The 20,467-nt window shown below is 44.3% G+C and overlaps 1 protein-coding gene across 3 annotated transcripts in view; it reads right to left on the bottom strand.

Annotated features, from left to right (window-relative positions):
- Positions 1 to 3,008: 3,008 nt before the first annotated feature.
- Positions 3,009 to 20,467, bottom strand: part of Arhgef12 (Rho guanine nucleotide exchange factor 12) — a 131,378-nt gene continuing 113,919 nt past the window's right edge. For all 3 annotated transcript variants that reach the window (XM_028783849.1, XM_028783850.1, XM_028783851.1), the window contains 13 exons: positions 18,947 to 19,061; positions 16,686 to 16,786; positions 14,205 to 14,282; positions 13,021 to 13,096; positions 12,356 to 12,523; positions 10,900 to 10,987; positions 10,131 to 10,217; positions 9,944 to 10,023; positions 9,454 to 9,687; positions 6,927 to 7,397; positions 5,855 to 6,171; positions 4,479 to 4,548; positions 3,009 to 3,869 (listed from right to left, as the gene is read on the bottom strand). In XM_028783849.1, the coding sequence (XP_028639682.1) occupies positions 3,859 to 3,869; positions 4,479 to 4,548; positions 5,855 to 6,171; positions 6,927 to 7,397; positions 9,454 to 9,687; positions 9,944 to 10,023; positions 10,131 to 10,217; positions 10,900 to 10,987; positions 12,356 to 12,523; positions 13,021 to 13,096; positions 14,205 to 14,282; positions 16,686 to 16,786; positions 18,947 to 19,061 (1,896 nt within the window). In that variant the 3' untranslated portion in view covers positions 3,009 to 3,858. The remainder of the gene's footprint in view (positions 3,870 to 4,478; positions 4,549 to 5,854; positions 6,172 to 6,926; positions 7,398 to 9,453; positions 9,688 to 9,943; positions 10,024 to 10,130; positions 10,218 to 10,899; positions 10,988 to 12,355; positions 12,524 to 13,020; positions 13,097 to 14,204; positions 14,283 to 16,685; positions 16,787 to 18,946; positions 19,062 to 20,467) is intronic.

Here is a 20,467-nt window from a genome sequence, read left to right as displayed (position 1 = left end):
AGACTTAATAACTTGGTAGGTAGGTGTGGTGGTGATCGCCTGTGATCTCAACATTTGGGAGGTACAGTCAGGGAAGAGCTCCAGACCAGCCTAGGGTGAGATCCTACCTCAAAAAACAACAACTTGCAGAAAACAAATAGAAATACACACAAATTAAAAAGTCACACCATACTCCGTTCTTTTAAGCTTATTTAATATTTGAATTCTTATTTTCTATTTTCCCAGACCCCAGAAAACAGAAAGTTTTAGATGACGCAATATTTTGTTCCAGAAACATACAGCCTTATCAGCTAATTCATAAAAGAGCTTTTTACAAAGGTGCATCTGGAGAATTAGAGCAATAAAAGTCTTTTAGGCATTTCAAAATGTGATCAGTAAAAATACATGATTATTAATAAGGTTTTTTTTTAAAGATAGTTCCAGATTTCTCTTAAAAGCAATTTCTGTTAAAGAGTACATGATTGTACGGTGAACGAGGGAAGGGAGACTCCTAGTGGGAAGAGGCTCATTAGAAACAACCGACAGTGTGCACGCTACGGTCACCGTCCTGTAGTATGTCTGCTTAGCCGGTGCCACCTGCAAATGGCTGGGAGGAACTGGTTTCTGGGAAGCCCCCCTTTTCCTCATCAGTGTATCACCCAAACCCTCAGTACCCATGGGGAAGGCAACCAGACAGAACAAGAGGCGCTCCTTTAAATAAAGAACAGTTTTATGGACCACACTAAGTGGGGGTGAAATGTCCAAAAAAAAAAAAAATGAAACCACGATCTACAAAACAGAAGCTTCTGCAAGGTCTCGCTAACTTTGTAATTAAGGGCCTGTGGTGCCTTCTGCCTCGTGGAGGGAAGTGAGTACACAGCAAGCTCAAAGCGGCTGCGGAGAAGACTGATCAGGCAGAGTACCAGCCTCGGGCAGCAGGCCATCGCCAGTGCCAAGGAGCAGACTGAGAAGTAAACCACTGTATCAGAGGCAGCATACCTAAAGTCTTGAGCTCCTAAAATTCTGGTGACAAGAACTTTTCTCTTCTTCCCTCCCAAAAAGACCTTGCTAAAAGAGGGCTTGTTGTTTCTAGAGGTCATTAGAAGTTGTCTGGGGGAAAACAAAGGAAAAAATACTCCTGGAACGACCTGCCACGGGAGACAATAAATAGTTACAATTTAGGTTGTGAAAGCGGCTGGACTCAATAGTCCAGCTAGCTGGTAGGAAACCATGCATGGTGGAGAAGGCCAAAGCCATCTTTTAAATTACAGTACTTGGAGGGTTGCTGGTTTGGCTTGGTTAGGTCTTTTCTCTGAAAAGGTGACACTCCACACACTAACTTGCCACTTAGTGACAAAAGAGCCACTGAGCTCACAGGAGAGCTTGGTCACAGGTTACACCCACGGCACACGTGGCTTTCCGCTCGCCTAGTGTTCTTCAGGGCAGAAGTGCACTGCACCTTCTTGTCACCCACCTTTAAGAGGACTGTAACAATGATCATCTCATTCCAGAACAGGAGGAATACCTGCTGTCACCACCGCGGAAGGGAGGCATAATGTCAAAGTCTAATGGATGTGACTCTAATGGCCAAAATGAAACGGAAGGCACGGGAGGCCAGAGAGGGAGGGGACAGGCAAGAAGTAAGGCTGATAGATAAAAAAAAACTTACAAAAGTGGTTTGTTGCTGTTGTTTTTCAGAATTCACTTCATTTTGAGGTTTCATCTGAAGGTGTAATGATATGCATTTATTTGGAAGTACTGGAGCAATGCCAAAGTCCCTTTCCAGTAAGCCCTGCTGTAACTCTGAGAGGCTGAGCTTCAGAAAGAGGAAAGTAAACAACCAGGAGAACAGAGTTCCGGCTGAGCTGTGCGGGAGAACCATGGAGGGCTCTGTAGTGTCTGGAGTCGGAACGCTGCTGTCTGGAGTCTCTCCTGATGAGCTACCCAGATGGTGTAGTGTAAGAGGCTGCCTGGAAGACAACGGAACCGTTCGGTCTCTACTTGCTTCTCCTAGGAGATACAGGGAGGTCCAGATCCCAAACTTCACTTATATGTTAGGTTCTACTCCAAAATTTCAAAGCCCCATTATGAGTTACAGTTGACTGTGACTTAAAATATGATTCCGATTTATAGATGAGGTACAGGGATACTAGCCGATCAACCAAAGAACTTAGAGGTGTTCTCAAGGACAGAAAGGAAAATCTGGACCAAGACATGAGCTTGTTAAGTTGTAGAGGTGTTCACAAAAGCAGCTGGGGGACTATCCTTGGCGACAGTGAGCTTCCTTTGTGTGTGAGGGTCATGAAGGGTAGAATAAGGTTACATCCTGACTGCCCCCAGAGTTCAGAGGCCCCTCTCCTGCAGGATGTAAGCAACACGTGAATTCCTTCATAACAGAATTTAGATTTGACACATGATTTTTTTTTTTTTTTTTACAGAACACTCCAAAAACATATTTACCAAATGCACAAAGAAAGCCACTGAACACCGTCAGAATTAAGGAGTTGTCAGGCGGCAGTTCTGACCAGCTTGTCCTCCACAGGTGCTGTCCACACTGTAGCTGGCATCAGCACCAAGGCGCCTGCACTGCTCACCGCTGGTCCCCATTCCCAAGGCCAGTCCTGGCACCAGACAGACAGGGCTATGGCAGTGAGGTCAGAGAAAGCTCTCTGAAGGGATGCAATGCGAGCAGCTCTCCTTCGAGCCCTCCTCTGCCCTCCCTCGGCTCTGTGTGGGACTCAGAGCCCTTTGGCACCATCAGTGCAAAACCTTAGAGTCAAACGTCCAGGTACTAATTGTTTTACTGGCCTTATGATCAGCAGTACCCGTGGCTAGTGACAGCCATGGTTCAACTCAGTAGTGATTCAGTTTCGACAACCTCCTCAGACTCCTCTCCCACCCACCCCACCCCTCTGCAGCACCCCCACCACCACTGAAGCATTCCATTTCTTTGTTCCTATTTCCTGCTCACTCTGCAGGGAATATTTCATACAAGTGCCAGTCAATGTATAATTATACAAATGCAACAATACCAAGAATAACAAATTTATAATCAAGAAAATAAAAATTTGTTTTCTTCTCTCCCAAATCCCAACTATCAATAGAAAAGACAATGACAAGGGAAATACACCCATTTTCAAGTGCCTGCCATTTAGTGTACTGAGGATTCCTCTCTCCTGGGATGGAACCCAGAAGGAGATGCTTGCCTTGGGCTGGGAGGAGGTCCTCCTGCTCCGAGCCCTGGCACACACAGCTCACGGTATCCACACACGGAGTCATGCAGCACCTCTGAGATGATCCTCAGAAAGGCAGCCTTCTGGACAGGAGGGCTGGTTCCAGGTTAGTGAGGGCCAGGTAGCCCTCTGTCCTCTTCTGTATTGCCTGTCTACTAACCTCTCCATCCCCAACCTGACCGTGGCTTCAGGAACAACTGATCCTCGGGTGTGCTAAATACAAAGGGCTGAAACTCTCACTACTCAATTAAAAACAAAACAAGGCAAAGTAAAAATTAAAGTGTGCTTTCAAATACGGAATGAATTCAAATAAATACATCTGATTTTCTCTTTTTCTTACCTACGTACAATTTTATATCCTACACCCAAAGCTCTATACATTTGGTTTTTATTCTGAATCAAAATGCATTTCTGATAGTGAGGAGAGGAGAGTGAGAGACCTGACATTCCCTCACTGACAGATGTGTGCAGCTGCCAGAATGAAGAACTAGTCCCACTTGGGGCACCCTGGGGCATGGCCGAGCCCAGGTGGTTCAGGCAGATCCTCTGTCACACTCTCTGTGTCCACACTGGAGCCCGGATGTGGCTGATACAGGGCCGACACTCAAAATCCAACAACCTGCAGTCACCTCCAGGACACGGGGCTCTAACTTTTATCTGAGAAGGAAGAAGACATGTGAAAACTCAATTAAGAGCAAATTACTGTTGTGATGAACACGTACACAACCTGCAGACACCATCTTGCTTACTTCTCAATCAAAAATGTAAACTAAAGCACACAAACAAACGAGTAGGAACTGGTGCACTGAACACAGGCTTAGCCATGGCCGGGGGCCACGCTGGCCTTAGTGTCAGGAGAGCAGAGGACAGCAGGGCTCCTCACAGGGGGAGAGGGAGCAGCAGCACAGGGGTCTACTGAGTTAGGGTTTACCAGGCCTCCCTCCACTCTGCCTTCAACTTGGAAAGGTGAAGAGAGAGAGAGAGAGAGAGGGAGGACGGGAGGGGAGGGGAGGGGGGGGAGGGAGGGAGGGAGGGAGGGAGGGAGAGGGAGAGGGAGAGGGAGAGAGAGATGAGGGTTGGCACAGGGACTGACAAGCACAGCTCTTCTGAGAGCAGGAAGAGCAGAGTCAGCAAACTTGATACATGATGCTTAGAAACAAGCGGTTTTTTAAGGACAGGAATAAAATCACGGGTTTTCATGTTGAAGAATAATAAATTACTTATCCAGTGTACTGTTAGTCAGGATAAGCCAACCATTTCACATACCTGAGAGCTTGGCAGGGAGGGCTGAGCCAGCCAGCCTTTGGCAAAGAAGAGCGTAACTTTCCTCCACCTTCTGTAACATCAGAGTTTTTTCATGGAGATGGCGCAAGAAAAGTAAAAGTTAGTTGACAACAGGAATGAAGTACTCCTTATTAAAGGCACATGGCCCCCAATTTCAACATTAACAATGATCACTAAGAGGCTGTTAGCTAGGAAGGAGGCCAGTTTCCTTTGAATGAGTAACCTCTCCATGCAAAACACTGGGGAAGCAAGGGAAGGTCATCTGTCCATGGCAGATGTCACCCAGGAAAGGCATCATGTGACAGATGAACACAGAGGCCACCTGGATACCCTGCCTTGCTGGCCACATAGTGACATACATGAAATTAAATGAAAAACACTATTACGTGGAGCTGAAGGAAGAGTTAAGGGAGACAAGTGCTGAGCTAACGGCTGATGTGGACACTACATCTGCCACCTAAATGATGTCACGGGGAAGTGTGAGCGCCAGCAGCCCTGTCACCAGGGCCCGTGCTTCAACGTACTCTTCCCTTGCTTCTACATGGTTTCTACATTTGTATTGTTATGGATCGTGTGTGTGTGTGTGTGTGTGTGTGTGTGTGTGTGTGTGTATGTTTCTCATGCTTTTTTGTTGTTTTGTTTGATTTTATTCTGCTTGATTTGTCTTTTTTTAATTTGCTTGCATGTTTAGTAAAGAGAGAGAGAGGCATAGAACTGAATAGGAGGTGAGGTCGGAAGGATCTGGGAGAAACTGGGAGAAGGGAAACCATGATCAGAAGATATTGTATGAAAATAATTTATTTTCAATAAAAAAATAAAACAGAGTCCCTTTCATAAAAACCAGCACAGTAATGTCTTTCACTACCAAATTCCAAAAGCTCCATTTGGGATCATGGTTTTCAGTAACAAAAGCCACTGGAGTCAACGTTTACCCGTCATGGCCTCCGGGAAACTACCAACACTACCTATGAAGCACATATAACTGGTAGGCTAAGGCAGCTCATTGCACCTCCTGGCCGTGATTCGTAGCCATGAAAGCCCACTGAATGCAAGCTGCGTCACCCAGCACGATGGAAACCAACTGACCCAGTATTTAGGCTCTTAAAACTTAGAAACCTCCAAAACAGATAACTAGCTACAAACCTACAGTTTTCTTGTTCTTATGATTTGTCACAGGACACAAAGTGTTAACACCAGCTTTGATTCAGGCCTATTCATGATTAATGGTTACAGAAAATAAAAATGGGCAGATATAGAACCTGGACCACCTTTGGACATCAGGATTCTATCATTCCAAACTTGCGCTCTGCCAACTGTGTTCTTAGGATAAGTGCTACGGAGGCTGAAATGAGACATACCTTTAAGTGTTCCAGGTCTGCCTCTATTTTATGAATGTACTCCAGGATTTGGCTTTGTGAATCTGTACAAGAAGAGGGACTCTGGATCTCAAAACAAGCATCCTCCATAGCTCTCCAGCGTCGCTGGACCAGGAACTCTGGGGTGAATGGTGAAACTGCCCCCTCAGAATGAGCACTCTGAGGGGAATGCTGCTGCTGGTGGCTGGAGTCCACAGAAGGGATGCCTGTCACAGGCTGCAGGGGGAAGGAGGAGGCGACCTCCTCATCCGTGGAGCTCTCCTGCACTGCATCATAGCCATCAAGGATCAAACAGTTTCCTATGGGTGACACAGGACAGTCTGATGACATTAGCACTGCCACGGGAATGAGCTCGGAATGACAACTTGAAGAGCTACCGTGGTGGAGGAATCACCAACTCCCAAGTTTAGTTTTAACTCCACCAGAATTTACTTCGGATTAAAGTCAATCTTAGCAAACCTTCAGTCATTTCTGAATAACTTCATGTTAGTCAGAGTTTTAAGAGTTCAAGGCTTCAGTTCAACCGAATACCACTCCCCTGCCAAACACCCTTTCCTGGGCTCCTGCCGCTTCCCCCAGCCCTGCACTAACTACAAAAGCACACTCTGCCAGTGCTTGCTGCTCAACACTACCTACAGAGCCTTTCCCTGCACTTCGGTTCCTGCTTAAGCCGATCGCCATCTCTGCTCTGACCACCTCTGCCCTGGGTGTAGCTGGCCTGATTTGCTTCCCAACGCTTCTGACCCTCAACGTCCATCACTTGCTGTCTTAGTCACCATTACCCTTTCCCTTTGGGCACTTAGGCCTCTTGGGAACAATGACGTTCCTGGCATTTTTCACTGTCCAATCTCCCAGCTGCTATGACAGTTTCTGGCAAAGAACAGATTATTTGTTGTATAAAGAAATAAACACGCACGCACGCACGCACGCACGCACGCACGCACGCACGCACGCACGCACGCACGCGCACCTTAGATACCGAAACAACATCCATCCCAGCACATCAGACAGTTCACATAGTCACAATCAGAGCTGCAATGTGAAGGCCGCTTGCCTGAGATGCGTAAATGAACATCCTTCTCCTCCTGTTGTACGGCTCCATTGCCTTCTGATGGATTCTCATCACTGTGTGCTTCACGGGCATCGAAAAAGTGCTCTCCACTGTCATCCAGACCCCCTTCTGGCTCTGCAGTAGGCATCTCTGGGGTCACGATCATGTGGTCCATTACTAAAATGTTACTTGCCTGGCTGTCTTGGGATGCCAGTATCACTGAATCATGTGCAGCACAAGACTCAGCTGAAGTCCGTGGACTGTCACAAGTTGCAACGTCACCAGTTCCAGTTTTAAAAGACACCTGTCCTTCCCCGGCATGACAAGTCTTAACGTTTTCCAAGTCCGGGATGCCACCGTCTGCCTGCACCTCTTCAGACGCTGGCCCGCATCTTGAGAAGGATTGCCAGTCTTCCTGAGTGCTCTTCTCGGTGAGACCTAACTGCTGTACCAGCAACTGCTTCAACAAGCCCACTGGAGATTCAGGACAGGGAGGGGAGAACGGAGGGGAAACTGATTACCACACCCTCACTGCCAGGCAAAATCTGGCAGCTGAGTCTCCAATCCCCTCTGAAACTAAGGACACATCTTAGTAATATACAACCAAAATATTAATCCTACACAATCATTTTTGTCTCGAAACATGCAATCAAAGATATATCTTCTACACAACAGTTAACATTAAAATACCCTGCAAGAGTTATGCACTTTGAATAGGGAGGCCTCCTGTTTAGAATCCTAAATCCACTTATATACACTGGACCCCAGAGCCTGCTCTGCTTCAGCTCAGCCAGCCAATGCTTTGCTTTTCCAGAGCAGACTCTGTATTCATAGGCATTATTTTTTTCTAACAATTTTCCTGAATGGTGAAGGCAATAAAACTGCACAGTAAACTTCAACTCCAGTGACTTGGCAGTAGCACACGGACGTTCCAGAGTAAGCACTCATTAGGTTTTTGTTTGTTTAAATTGCCTTACTAATGACATAGCTTCTTTTAGGATGTTAAAACTAAGATCCAACTCATCACCCTTGGGGTAGTCTTACACCAAAGTTCTTCAGGTGATGTCAGTTCTAGGACCAAGCCATCAAACTATCAGACATCACTAAGTCCGTCACCTCAGGAGAATGCAGAATAAAGGAGATTTTAAATAACTGCAACTTCCTGATTCCACCACAGGCTGACTCTGCTTCTCCAATAAAGAGCTCAGGTCTAAGAAAACCTTCCCCTTTCTCAAGCACCTTAATCTCTCCCCAAAATGCCAGCCCTAAAACTTTACGCCCCACTACCTCTCCCCTTGGACAGCTTGCTACTCCTTGTCTGGACCCTGACATTTTGAGGTGGAGCTCCTAGTCCACACTGTACAAGAAAAGCCAGGATGGAGGCAGGGAAACACAATGGTCTGTGTGGCTCCTATTTCCCAGGAAAGCACTGTAAATGTCATCAGATGTCCCCTTTCCTTTGCCCTAACATCCACAGAAGTCAACTGCTCTAAGAAAGGAGTGACTCCTTGTTCAGTGCTTGTTCGAGTCTAACCCCTTCCAGCTGTGAGCCTAACAACTGTAGAGCCGCCCGTGTCAGGGCGCTACTCCAAGCCTCTTTCCAACCAAATTCCCGAGCAGCTCTCGGCCAGATTAATACATTTTTATGCATCAAAGCTAGCTTTAAAACCTCACATGGTTCTCTGTAGCTGGAGTAACTATTGTTGGACTTTCTCCACCTCCCTCTACCTGAGAGATGTGCTGTCCTCCTGTCCGTAACAGTGGGTCCCAACACGCTGGAGGAGTAAGGGAAGGAGCAGCCAACAAGGCAGAGTGTGTGTGTGTGTGTGTGTGTGTGTGCGCACGCGCACGCGCACGCACACGCGCGTGCATGTTAGAAGCTGTTGTGAGGACTATTAAATCTGCATATAAAATGTAGGGCATGTGTAATATAAAACAGCTCCTAAAATTCTATGATGTTCCTGCCCATCAAATATGGAAGATATAAACTGGTATTTAAAATTCACAACAGTGACACTCTCAGCCCATCTTCTTGATTTCTAAATCTGTCTCTTGGGCCCACCCAGCTTCCAGTGTGCACAAGCCAGCTCTGCTCACTGTTCCTGGAGCACGCTGTGGTTTCTGCATGTACTCCTGCTCCTACCACTATTTTTGTCTGAATGGTTCTATTCTACACATTTAATTTGATCTTAATTATTCTCAAATAACAAGCATGTCTACTTTTGCTTCTATCTGCTGCTTCCCTTCTCGGACCACACCAACCCAGACAGATCGCTCACACGCACGCACACACACACATACACACACACACACACACACAGCCTTATTATTCCTGGAATATTTGCTTTTAAAAGTGGCAGTGGGGTCCTATTATCTTCCCAAGTAGACCATAAATTTCTTGGGAAAAAAAAATCATAGGCTAGAGTTTTGTGTATTTCCCATAATGCATTGCTTTTTCCTCTCTAAAGGCTTCCCATCACATCATACGACTCTGGTACTTAGTGTCTCCACAAGTTACGAAAAAACTTACAGTTTGTCAGTGCATGCACTGCCCACCGCTCCTCTGACACGGGCACGTGAGGACCCGGGATTGTGACTGGATGCCCGCCATCACCTTCCTTGAGTGTCCCGTTGGCATGCTGCTCCTTTGCAAACTGTGTTGCGGTCACAAAGAGATGTTCTGCCTCTGACTTGCCAGGGGTATTCAGTGAATGAGACTGAGGTTTTGACGAAATTAAGGGAGATTCTAATCCCAAAACTCTGTCTGTTCAGTGGAACAGAAAAGGTAGATTATACCTAAACAGACATTTCATTTTCAACATAGAACATTTATGCTGGGGACAGAGGTAAGCCACATAAGCTACAGATATCACCCGCTGGGGAAAGCACAGAACAGTGCTGTGCTGGCACATGGAAGGTTCAGAGGCAGCATCAGCTGACATGCATGGTTGGTGCTGTCACAGAGTCTTCGTTTTAATAGGTAATGTGTTACATCAGACATACTAGTCTATGCAGCTTACCTGGACTCTGCAGACCAGCGACTGAAAGATCATGGTGCTCCACTTTTAACTTGGCTGGTTCTTCTTCATCATTGTCTCCTCTATAAAAAAAGGAAAAAGAAAATAAACAATCCCTGAGCTTCAGAAGATGCACAAACTTCACGGCATTCAAGCGAAGAATCAAGAATTCAAGCGTAGCGGCACTCACTCGCAGGGTGGCGGCTGTGGGAGGGGAATCGGCTTTGTGGACTGCTCCTTCACGGACGCAGCCATTCGACAGATGAGGTCTTGCCAGCTTCAGGGGTGTGAAAGGGATCCAGAACCCAGGAGGAAAGCAGAGACACCCCGTAAACACACAACGGAGAAGAGAACAAAACCCCAACACCCTGTGCTGCCAGGCAGCATCTTAATCTTGGCACACTCTTGTAGAGATTCTAAAATATACTTTAAAGAAAATCCTAACATGAGCACATTATCCACTTAAGAGAGCAACTGAGAACTTCTGAAAACTGTTTTCTTTATAAAATTTACTTTCAGTAGAATAAAATAAAAATGAAAACTTCAATCTCAACAGAAACAAATTCTTAGAGGACTGTTCCCAAAAGAACACAAGAGGAAGTACTTGATTTCTACAGTGTCTTTCAGAACCTTATTATAAAACAAAGTCCGTGAGCTGCATGGCTGGCTCAGCGGTTAGAGCACCCTCTGCCCTTCCAGAGACCAGCTACTCAGTTCCCAGCACCTGCGAGGCCAGCTCTGCCCTTCCAGAGACCAGCTACTCAGTTCGTAGCACCTGCGAGGCCAGCTCACAACTAACTGTGACATCAGTTCCAGATGATCTGATACCCCTCTTCTGGCTTCTGCAGGTACCTGCTCACATGTGTGCACGTACACACACACACTTTGAAATCTTAAGAAAGTAAGTATGTGGAACATTTATACTTTGGATAATTAGAGTAATTAAATCTGATACATACACCGTCTTTTCAGAAACCGTCTGTGCTACCAATTCATAAATCTGGGCTCCATTGTCTGACATGGAGATGACGAACAGAGCTTTGTTATCTAGAAAAGAAGAGAACAAAAGTCACTCTGCTACTACCCCAGAGGCAGGTACTAATCTACTACTACCCCCAGATGCAGGTATTAATATTCTGCATCTTAATTTAGGTACAAATTATGTCCACTTTGAAAAACTTTATCAAGTTTATACATTTAAATGTTGTGCAACTTACTGTATGCTACATTCTAACTTCAATAAATAATGTTTATAAAAGCCAACACAGAACTTAATTAGAAACAAAAATAAGTCAAAGTTCAAATTACCTGGACTCTGGGGATCAAAATAAAGAGAGAAAGCACACTAAGTTGGGCCAAAAAAGTAAGGGAGGGGATAAAGGAGGGAAGCAGGGACAGGAATAGAAAGTGAATCGAACCAGAACATTTCATTCTATACATGGATGAAATTCTCAAACAATAAACCTAAGTGACTTCATAAAAGTTCTGTCCTGTTAAGGCTATGCCCTGTCCAAGTATAATGTTCTGTGGAGTTCTAAGAAGCCTGTAACTCTGAACACAGGCACGCACACACATGCACGCACACACAGCCACACACATAGGCACACACACACAGGCACACACCTAGACTACTGACCCAATGCTTCCCCTTTCACATCTGTTTTACACAGCTGTATTTCTAAGTGGTTAAGAATGCTTGGGAAACACTGAAGGAAAGAGTTTGCAAATTTTGCTATCATGAAATTAAGTTACATAAAAGAGCTCACCATAACACAGGTAAACTGTAGCTTACCAACTTAGACTGATATTTAAAAAAACAAAACAAATTCAAGGCCAGAGAAATGGCTCAGTAGTGAAGAGCCCTGGGTTCCAACACCCACACGGCAGCTCTGTTAGCTCCAGTCCTAGGGAATCCGATGCCTTCTTCTGGCCTCCAAGGACATCAGCCTCGCACATGGTACACAGACATATATACAGCCAAAACACCCATACATAAAATAAGATTACATTAAAACAAAAAAATAAATTCATTTGCCTCTCCAATTTTCACTTTTTTCCAACACACAAACACACCGTTTTAATGACAGCCATCTCACTGGGGTTACCCTCAAAGCACTCACATCTTTCCCGTATTTATCACCAATGTGAACATAAAATAAACACCAAAGTAAATGTATTTACATCTTCAAATGCTGAAAACCAGTGACATAACCTTGCTGTCTCAAATAATTTGGAGGTATAAAATTCCAATGCAGTGTCTAGGCAATAGACAGACTTCATCCACAGTTTCTACACATGAACATAACAAGAACACCAGTGTCGGCCGGCTGAGCTGCTTACACAGCTTACACAGCTTACACAGCTTACACAGCTGGAGCACTGAGCCCACACACCCGTCCTACAGCAGATGCTCACCTGTGGCCACCTGTCGCACCAGCACAGTGCTCAGCTTGATGACGGGGCTGAAGGTGTGCTTGCTGTCGGCGGTGGAGGCCAGGATCTTGCTGTGGCACCTCAGCACCAGCCTGTCATCCTGCTTCTGTAACAGCACGAGGATGTCCTCCAGCAGCAGGGTATAGAGATCTGGACAGGCAGATATGGAGAAACCGGTAAGCCCAGAAATTCAAAGTGGTCTGGAAAGGAAATTATTTCTGGAAAACCTAGATAATTTTGAAAAGCAGATTTGCAGACTATCTTCTTTAAATTTCATTTTAAATAGTTCATTTTAGTATGTTTCACGGGAGCATCATCTGAGAGTTGCAAGAATTAAAACAATAATGCTCCCTCACTGTAAGACCCTGAAATACACTAGCTTACAGAAAACTCAAAGTTTCACCAGGAAATAGATTATGGAGATAAGGCCGAAGCGTGACAGTTTTCTGCTGCGTTCCCAAATGAACATGTAACGTGCTTTACACTTAACAACAACACACACAAGCAGCTCTCCCACACTGCTCAGACACTGCGGGGCGGGCGGCACTGCTCTCTAAGTGAAACCTGAGCGATGACTGCACTTCCCACTGGCAGGCGCTCCTGTGCCTGCCTCTCCACCTCTCACCCGACAGCAACACCAGACTCACCGATGCTTTTATCTCTATTCACCTTCCAGACCAACGGCCCTTCGTGAATCATCTTTCTTTTTGTTAAGTCCAAATTCTGCCGAAGTAAAAAGAATTAGACGTGAATTACTTCCAAGAATACTTCATCAGTGGAGTCTCAGCCAGAACTGTGTCTTTTCAGAACAGTCTTAATATACAAGCAGCCACAGTTCTGCTACCTGTCTTGAGAATGGAACCATCCACATTAAAACAGCCTGCACCAAACCTTCTAAAGGGGAAGCATCTTACAGAAAAGCAGTCCTGAGTATGCTCTGCAAACCTCGCTCTGGATGAGTACTGGCTTCTGAGCAGCATTACAAAGCCACTACAGATCCTCACTCCTTAGCTGCAATAAACCGGGGGCAGATGATGTGTGAGGGACATGCACATCTGAAGAGGACTTCTGAGTCTAGAATTCTAACTCCTAGCACGCTTACCTGCTGAACCATTTCTCCAGCCTCCCAAGGAAAGTTTGAACGGACAGCATTTGTTATGAGAATGCCAAGTACTGTCACTGTCAGCAACTTACTTGTTAGTAAAGAGCAATGGCTTAGCACTAGCATCTTGAGGGGAACTCACATTCTTTGGAAGGTAAGAGAATACACACATCAGGGTGCTTTTTGATAAAACTATTGTGAATGATATACAAGTTTATTTTACATAGATATTAAGTAATTCTGCCAAAACAACCACCAGTGAACTGGCATTTTTTTAAAAAAGAAACTTACTATCCTAAGAGGGTTATTAATATTAAAGTTTAGGCGTCAGACGTAGCAGTTAGTAAATAGTTAGCTACTCCTATATTGGTTTCAACCCTCATGCTTTTCAGAAGTGTCACAGAAAAATTATGTTTACTCAGTGATCTGAAAAGTTAAAATATTCTAATAACTTATGTTCCCAAGTCCTCCAACAATTCCTGCCACATAGTTACAGTTTACTCCTATAACAAATATGAATTCACCCCTGACACAGTGAAGACATTTAACAAGCAGAACGAGGTCACAAATGCAGACAATCTACCAGGAAGACCTCCTTCAAGATGGCTGCCCCCACTGGGATGTTAACTCCTCCTTCAAGATGGCTGCCCCCACTGGGATGTTAACTGCCTGCCGGGTCTTTAGTACATTTTCCTTTATGTTTTTAATTATGATTAGATCATCTCTCACCCTGAGCTCATCAACATTTGGGTACTCGGACAACTTGAGATTGGAGGTGTCAAGGCGACGCTGATAGTCTTCTAAGCGCTGAAAATTGATCAGGATGGAGACAAGGTTAGACCCGGGCATCACTAACCTCTATGTTTCTGAATCACGTCATGTCTTAAGGGTGACGAACAAGCCCCTCCTCCTTAGTACACCTTGCCCCTCATCGCTGGAGAAACTCGCTTTCCTAGTTCCCCTTCCTCTCCAGCTGCCCCTTCTGCTCTTTTATTAAACCTGGTGACACTAAGTAAGCTTATACCTATTTTCTGAACATATAAAGCATGTACACAGTACAAAATTCAGAAGGTACCATAATGTTTATAATAAAAAGCATTCTCATCCCACCCCTGACACTCTCCTGTTTTCTCTAAAGAAGTGATCTTGATGTTCAATTCTTGGGTGACTTTTGAGAAAATCCTATGCAAACAGAATGCATGTGTGTATGAGCCTCTCTGTGTGTTCTGTGTCTATACAGCCTCAGCCTTTTAAAAACAAGATGTAGGATAATGTTGGCATTCCTTTAGCGTTCCAGTACATAGCATAGTCCTCTTATTTATAAATACAGTATTCTGACTGCTTGTTTTGTTTTTTGGGGTGTTTTTGTCAACTTGACACATCTGGAAGGGAATCTCACCTGAGACTATGCCTCCATTTGGATTGTAGGCAAGTCTCTGGGGCATTGTTTTAATTCATGACTGACGTGGGAGAGCCTGGCCCACTGCAGGCAGTGCCACTCCTGGGCAGGTGGTCCTGAGCTGTGTAAGAAGGCAGGCTGAACAAACCATGGGGAGCAAGCCAGCGAGCTGCCTCCATGGTCTCTGCCTCAGTTCCTGCCCTCAGGCTCCTGCCTGGGCTTCCCAAGAGTGAACTATAATATGGAAATGTGAGCCAAATTAATCTTTTCCTCACCAAATTGATTTTGGAGTTTTATTAGAGCAAGAGAGAAGCAAACTAAGAAACTAAGACACACTCCTCTTTCTCTGTGTACAGGGTTTTACCTTGGAGACTCCTCTATGTTAACACACAGAGATGTGTTCTCTAACACAATCGCATAGCATTCACGCTCCAAACTGTGAATCAATTGCAAGTACATCTTACTAATGGGCACTGAGGTTACTTACGATGTTTGACAATAGCAAATGATACAGTAATAAAATAGGGTTTTGGTCATGTGTGTTGTACCCCTATAAAAATACGTTGTAGGATAAATGCCTAATCATCCATGCTGTATACCGGTATAGATATGTCTGCATGATAAATTTCTAAAAGCGATTGCTTCCACGGGTTTGAGCAATTCCCCTCACCATAAACACAAGAAGGTTCTTGTATGTAAGCACGCGTACAGAGCACACCACAACCAGCGCTCACTGTGCCTATTACAGACTGTCCATCCCTCCGTCTCCTACAGGTGGGTTTGCCTTACCCTCTAGAGGCATTTCTAAATAATCTCGCAAAAGCACACACCCACTTACTAAATAGTGTAGCATATCTACCATTATAGAATGTGTGTCATTAAATCCAGTGTTTACCAGCGGTTTCCTTTTAGAGTTTTGTGTATGCAGAAGTGTCCGTGCACATGCTTGCTTATGTGTAGGGGCCTCGAGGGAGGCCAGGGAAAGCTTGTGGGAGAGCTGGGTCTCTCCTTCCACCCTGTGGGTGCTAAGGATTGAACCCAGGTTATCGGGGCCTCCATCTGCTAAGCCATCATGGCAGCCCCTTCAGTTTGTTTTTTTGTTTTTTGTTTAAAAAAAAAAAACACCTTTACCCACAGTAAGATGAGTGCATTTTAAGTGTATTTTTTTCATGAATTCTGACAAACAATACACTTGTAAAGACATGAAGTATTAGTATGGTCTCAGAATGGTTCCTTACATTTCTGCCTGGCTAGATCTCTACACTATGTCCTGAGTGGCAATTGCCTTTCTTATTTATTTTCCTATCACAAATCAGTTTAGTATCTTACAAGTTCACACAAATAAAATTATGTGTGTGTGCTCTTTTGTGTCTGGTTTCTTTCAGTCATTACAATGTTAACAGGATCCATCCTGCCCATCTCTGGTTCTAAGTCATGAGCAGACCACAGTTGCTTTACCTGCTCTCCCACTGAATCCCTGAGCTGTTTCCAGACTAGAACGACCATGAATAAAGCTCCCACAAAATCCTTATGCCAGTCTGCTGTAGGTCTACCTCTTCACTTGCTTCAGCAGGTCACTACAAACAGAACTGCCAGGCCGCAGGACACAAGTACAGCCATAGGCCATTGAATTTAATAGACATCGGCAAACTTCCTCCTGAGGCTTCACCATTTTGACTCAAACAACACTTCTGAGTCGCAAACAAATGCCCTGCTCATCAGTTGTGTAATGATTCTCTGTTATTTCGGATTCCACACATACCCATCTAACATTCCCCAGTGCTATCTTACACCTCGCTCTTCCTTCTTACCTGCTTGTTCTCCGCCTCCCTGACAGCCTGATTTACATAATTTAAGATCTGACGACAGTGGTCTGCAGCCTTCTTCACCTTTTCCCTTTCTGGAGGCCATTCTAATATAGGGAGGAAACAGAAAATTAGGAAAAAAGAAAATGTGTGCGTGCGTGCACACACTCACACACACACACACTCACACACACACACACGCACACATGACTTCATTTTATTCAAATGAGTGTAAGAATATATACACAGATACTTTCAACATTTTTATACCATGTTAAAACCTATGGCACAGTCTCTATTCAGGAAGTCTTTACACAGGTCAGACTTCTGATTACCATACCTTAAAACATACATTCTCATTAAAATTTTTTTTTTAAAAAAGAGCCAAGTATGGAGTTGCTTGCATGCTACTTACAAAGCTGAAGCCAGGATCACAGCTTACGGTTAGCCTTAGCTAACCTGTCTCGAAATACGTGCTTTGTTTTTCAAGACAGGGTTTCTCTGTGTATCCTTGACTCTCCTGGAACTCTATAGACCAGGCTGGTTTCAAACTCACATTTACCTCTGCCTCCCAAGTGCTGGGATTAAAGGTGTGTGCCAGCACTTGAAGCTCGAAATATTGTTTTAAGGGAATGGCAATGCAGGTAATGGACAGAGCTTGTGCCTAACATTCGCAAACTGTAAGTCGATCTCAGTATTTAAAGGATGAAAAAAGTAAGAAGAAATCACAGTACAGAGCCCTGGATGTAAGAGCGATGCCTTGTGTTAAACCCTAATGGTAGGCGCTCCCGAGGAAGGCCTCTGGAAGCTGTACAAACAAGGCCCTCTCTTACCCAAGGAACTGCAGTGTGTAACCTAGACAACTATGACCACTGGGTCTCTTACGCAGTCTTTTCTGTGTGGTAAGTTTGCAGAATTCTAGACTAGGTTTGCACTTGAGACCACATGCAAAGGAAGAACAAGTACAACACTAGCAGTGCTAGAAGATGACATTCACCAAAATCACAGACGCTGTCACTGCCGCACTGCAGAGCCACCAGGCTAGAGTGGAAACTAATCTTCAAACAGTGAGGCAGCCCCACTGGACAGACACATGAAGAGTAAAATGTAAAGGCACATTTATGTCAGGACCATAGTCTGTGATCCCCATATGCATCCCCAGTCTCAAGTGTAAGAAGCAGGAGTTTGGGGCATAAAACTCAGAGTCATTTCTCTCAAGACGAGAAAGCTGGAATGACAATGCGTTCGGCTGAGCTTCCTACAAATGCTTTCACAGACACAACACATCTCTCTGACCTAGGATAAAGCCTTTTCAAGCCAAGAGAAATGCCAAAACAAAGATGGGTGAATTTTTCCTTATAGGGTCAGGTGACAATTTCTCTACCCTTTGTAGGTTCAAATGACCTCTGCTCCAAATATTCAGTTCTTCTGCTGAGTGCAAAAGGTCTCAGAAAAAGCATACAGGCGGCATCCATGTACTGTCTCTAATAGAAACTTACTAACAAAAACAGGCAGAGAGACACAGGTGCACGCCCACAATCCCAGCATCTATAACAGTGGTTCTCAACCTCCCTAAAGCTGCAACCCTTTAAAACAGTTCCTCACATTGTGACGACCCAGCCATAAAGTTATTTTCATTGCTACCTCATAACTCCAATTTTGTTACTGTGATGAATCATAACATAAAACTTTTAGATATGAAGGTTTGCCAAAGGGGTCGTGACCCACAGGTTGAGAACCACTGAGATCAGAGGTTCAAGACCACCCTCAGCTACACATGGAGTTCATGATGAACTGGGATCTGTGATATTTGTCTTTAAAAAATAATTCTGAAATAAAAACCAGGCAGGAACGTTAATGTGGCCCTTGTGCCACAGTATGCCAAACTCTGTGTCTGAACTAGAGGACATAATCCAAACAGGCATAAACACTGTTTCTTCTCAGGGAATGTCTGCCATACAACTGGAAGAAACCAAGTCTATGTATCAGGATGCTATGAAGAATTGCTTAGTTAGCAGGATATAGTCTTGGGTTTTGTTCTAATTTCTAAAGAAAGTGCATGTGTGCATATTATCTGTGTAAGGGTCTATGCGTATGAGTGCTCACAGAGCCCCACAAAGGGTGTCAGAGCTCATGGAGCTGGGGTGACAGTGGTTGTGAGCCACCAGGTGTGGCTGCTGGGGTCCCAACTCTGGTCCTTGCAAGAGCAGTTAACCACTAAGCCTTTTCTCCAGTTCCCAGCTTTTGTTTCAGCCAAAATGCTCTACCTGTGTATTTGGCAATATTGTCCAAAAGAAGCGGGTACTTAGTGAGCCTCTGCATCTGGGTGGGAATGATGTCCTTCAGCTGAAGACGACGGCACAGGGGATTACTCTCAGCATCCTAAAATTAAAGTGGAAGAAGTCAACTAACAAAGCGTATGGGACAAATAATTACCAAACATGTATCGTGTATTTACTAGAAACACCACTGTATCAGAGGCCTGGTTATTAGACAAAGAGGCTTCTAAAAAGAGAGAAAAAGCACGCACATCCTACTTCAGTTTGAGGACAGCCAAGGCTACACATGTCTTGATGAATCATGGCTTCATGTAATAAAAATAACATAAGGACACCTTTAAGGATTCTCCACTGACCTGATAAACAACTTCAGCAAAGTGGCTGGTTATAAAATCAACTCAAACAAATCAGTAGCCTTCCTCTACATGAAAGATAAACAGACTGAAAAAGAAATTAGGGAAATGACACCCTTCACAATAGTTGCAAATAATATAAAATACCTTGGTGTGAATCTAACCAAGCAAGTGAAAGACCTCTATGACAAGAACTTCAAGTCTCTGAAGAAAGAAATTGAAGAAGATCTCAGAAGATGGAAAGATCTCCCATGCTCATGGATTGACAGGATTAATATAATAAAAATGGCCATCTTGCCAAAAGCAATCTACAGATTCAATGCAATCCCCATTAAAATCCCAACTCAATTCTTCACAGAGTTAGAAAAGGAAATTCTCAAATTCATATGGAATAACAAAAAACCTAGGATAGCGAAAACTATTCTCAACAATAAAAGAACTTCGGGAGGAATCACCATCCCTGACCTCAAGCTGTACTACAGAGCAATAGTGATAAAAACTACCTGGTATTGGTACAGAGACAGGCAGGAAGATCAATGGAATAGAATTGAAGACCCAGAAATGAACCCACACACTTATGGTCACTTGATCTTTGACAAAGGAGCTAAAACTGTCCAGTGGAAAAAGGACAGCATTTTCAACAAATGGTGCTGGTTCAACTGGAAGACAACATGTAGAAGAATGAAAATTGATCCATTCTTATCCCCTTGTACAAAGCTCAAGTCTAAGTGGATAAAGGACCTCCACATAAAACCAGATACACTGAAACTAATAGAAGAGAAGGTGGGGAAAAGCCTCGAATACTTGGGCACAGGGGAAAAGTTCCTGAACAGAACTCCAATGGCATATGCTCTAAGATCGAGAATTGACAAATGGGACTTCATAAAATTGCAAAGTTTCTGTAAGGCAAAGGACACTGTCAATAGGACAAAACGACAACCAACAAATTGGGAAAAGATCTTTACCAATCCTTCATCTGATAGAGGGCTAATATCCAATATATACAAAGAACTCAAGAAATTAAGACTCCAGACAACCAAATTACCCTATTAAAAAATGGGGTATAGAGCTTAACAAAGAATTTTCAACGGAAGAAACTCGAATGGCCGAGAAGCATCTAAAGAAATGTTCAGCATCCTTAGTCGTCAGGGAAATG

Source organism: Grammomys surdaster, unplaced genomic scaffold (assembly GCF_004785775.1).
Source record: "Grammomys surdaster isolate TR1022 unplaced genomic scaffold, NIH_TR_1.0 1164, whole genome shotgun sequence".
Taxonomy (NCBI): Eukaryota; Metazoa; Chordata; class Mammalia; order Rodentia; family Muridae; genus Grammomys; species Grammomys surdaster.
This window is presented reverse-complemented; position numbering and strand designations above follow the sequence as displayed.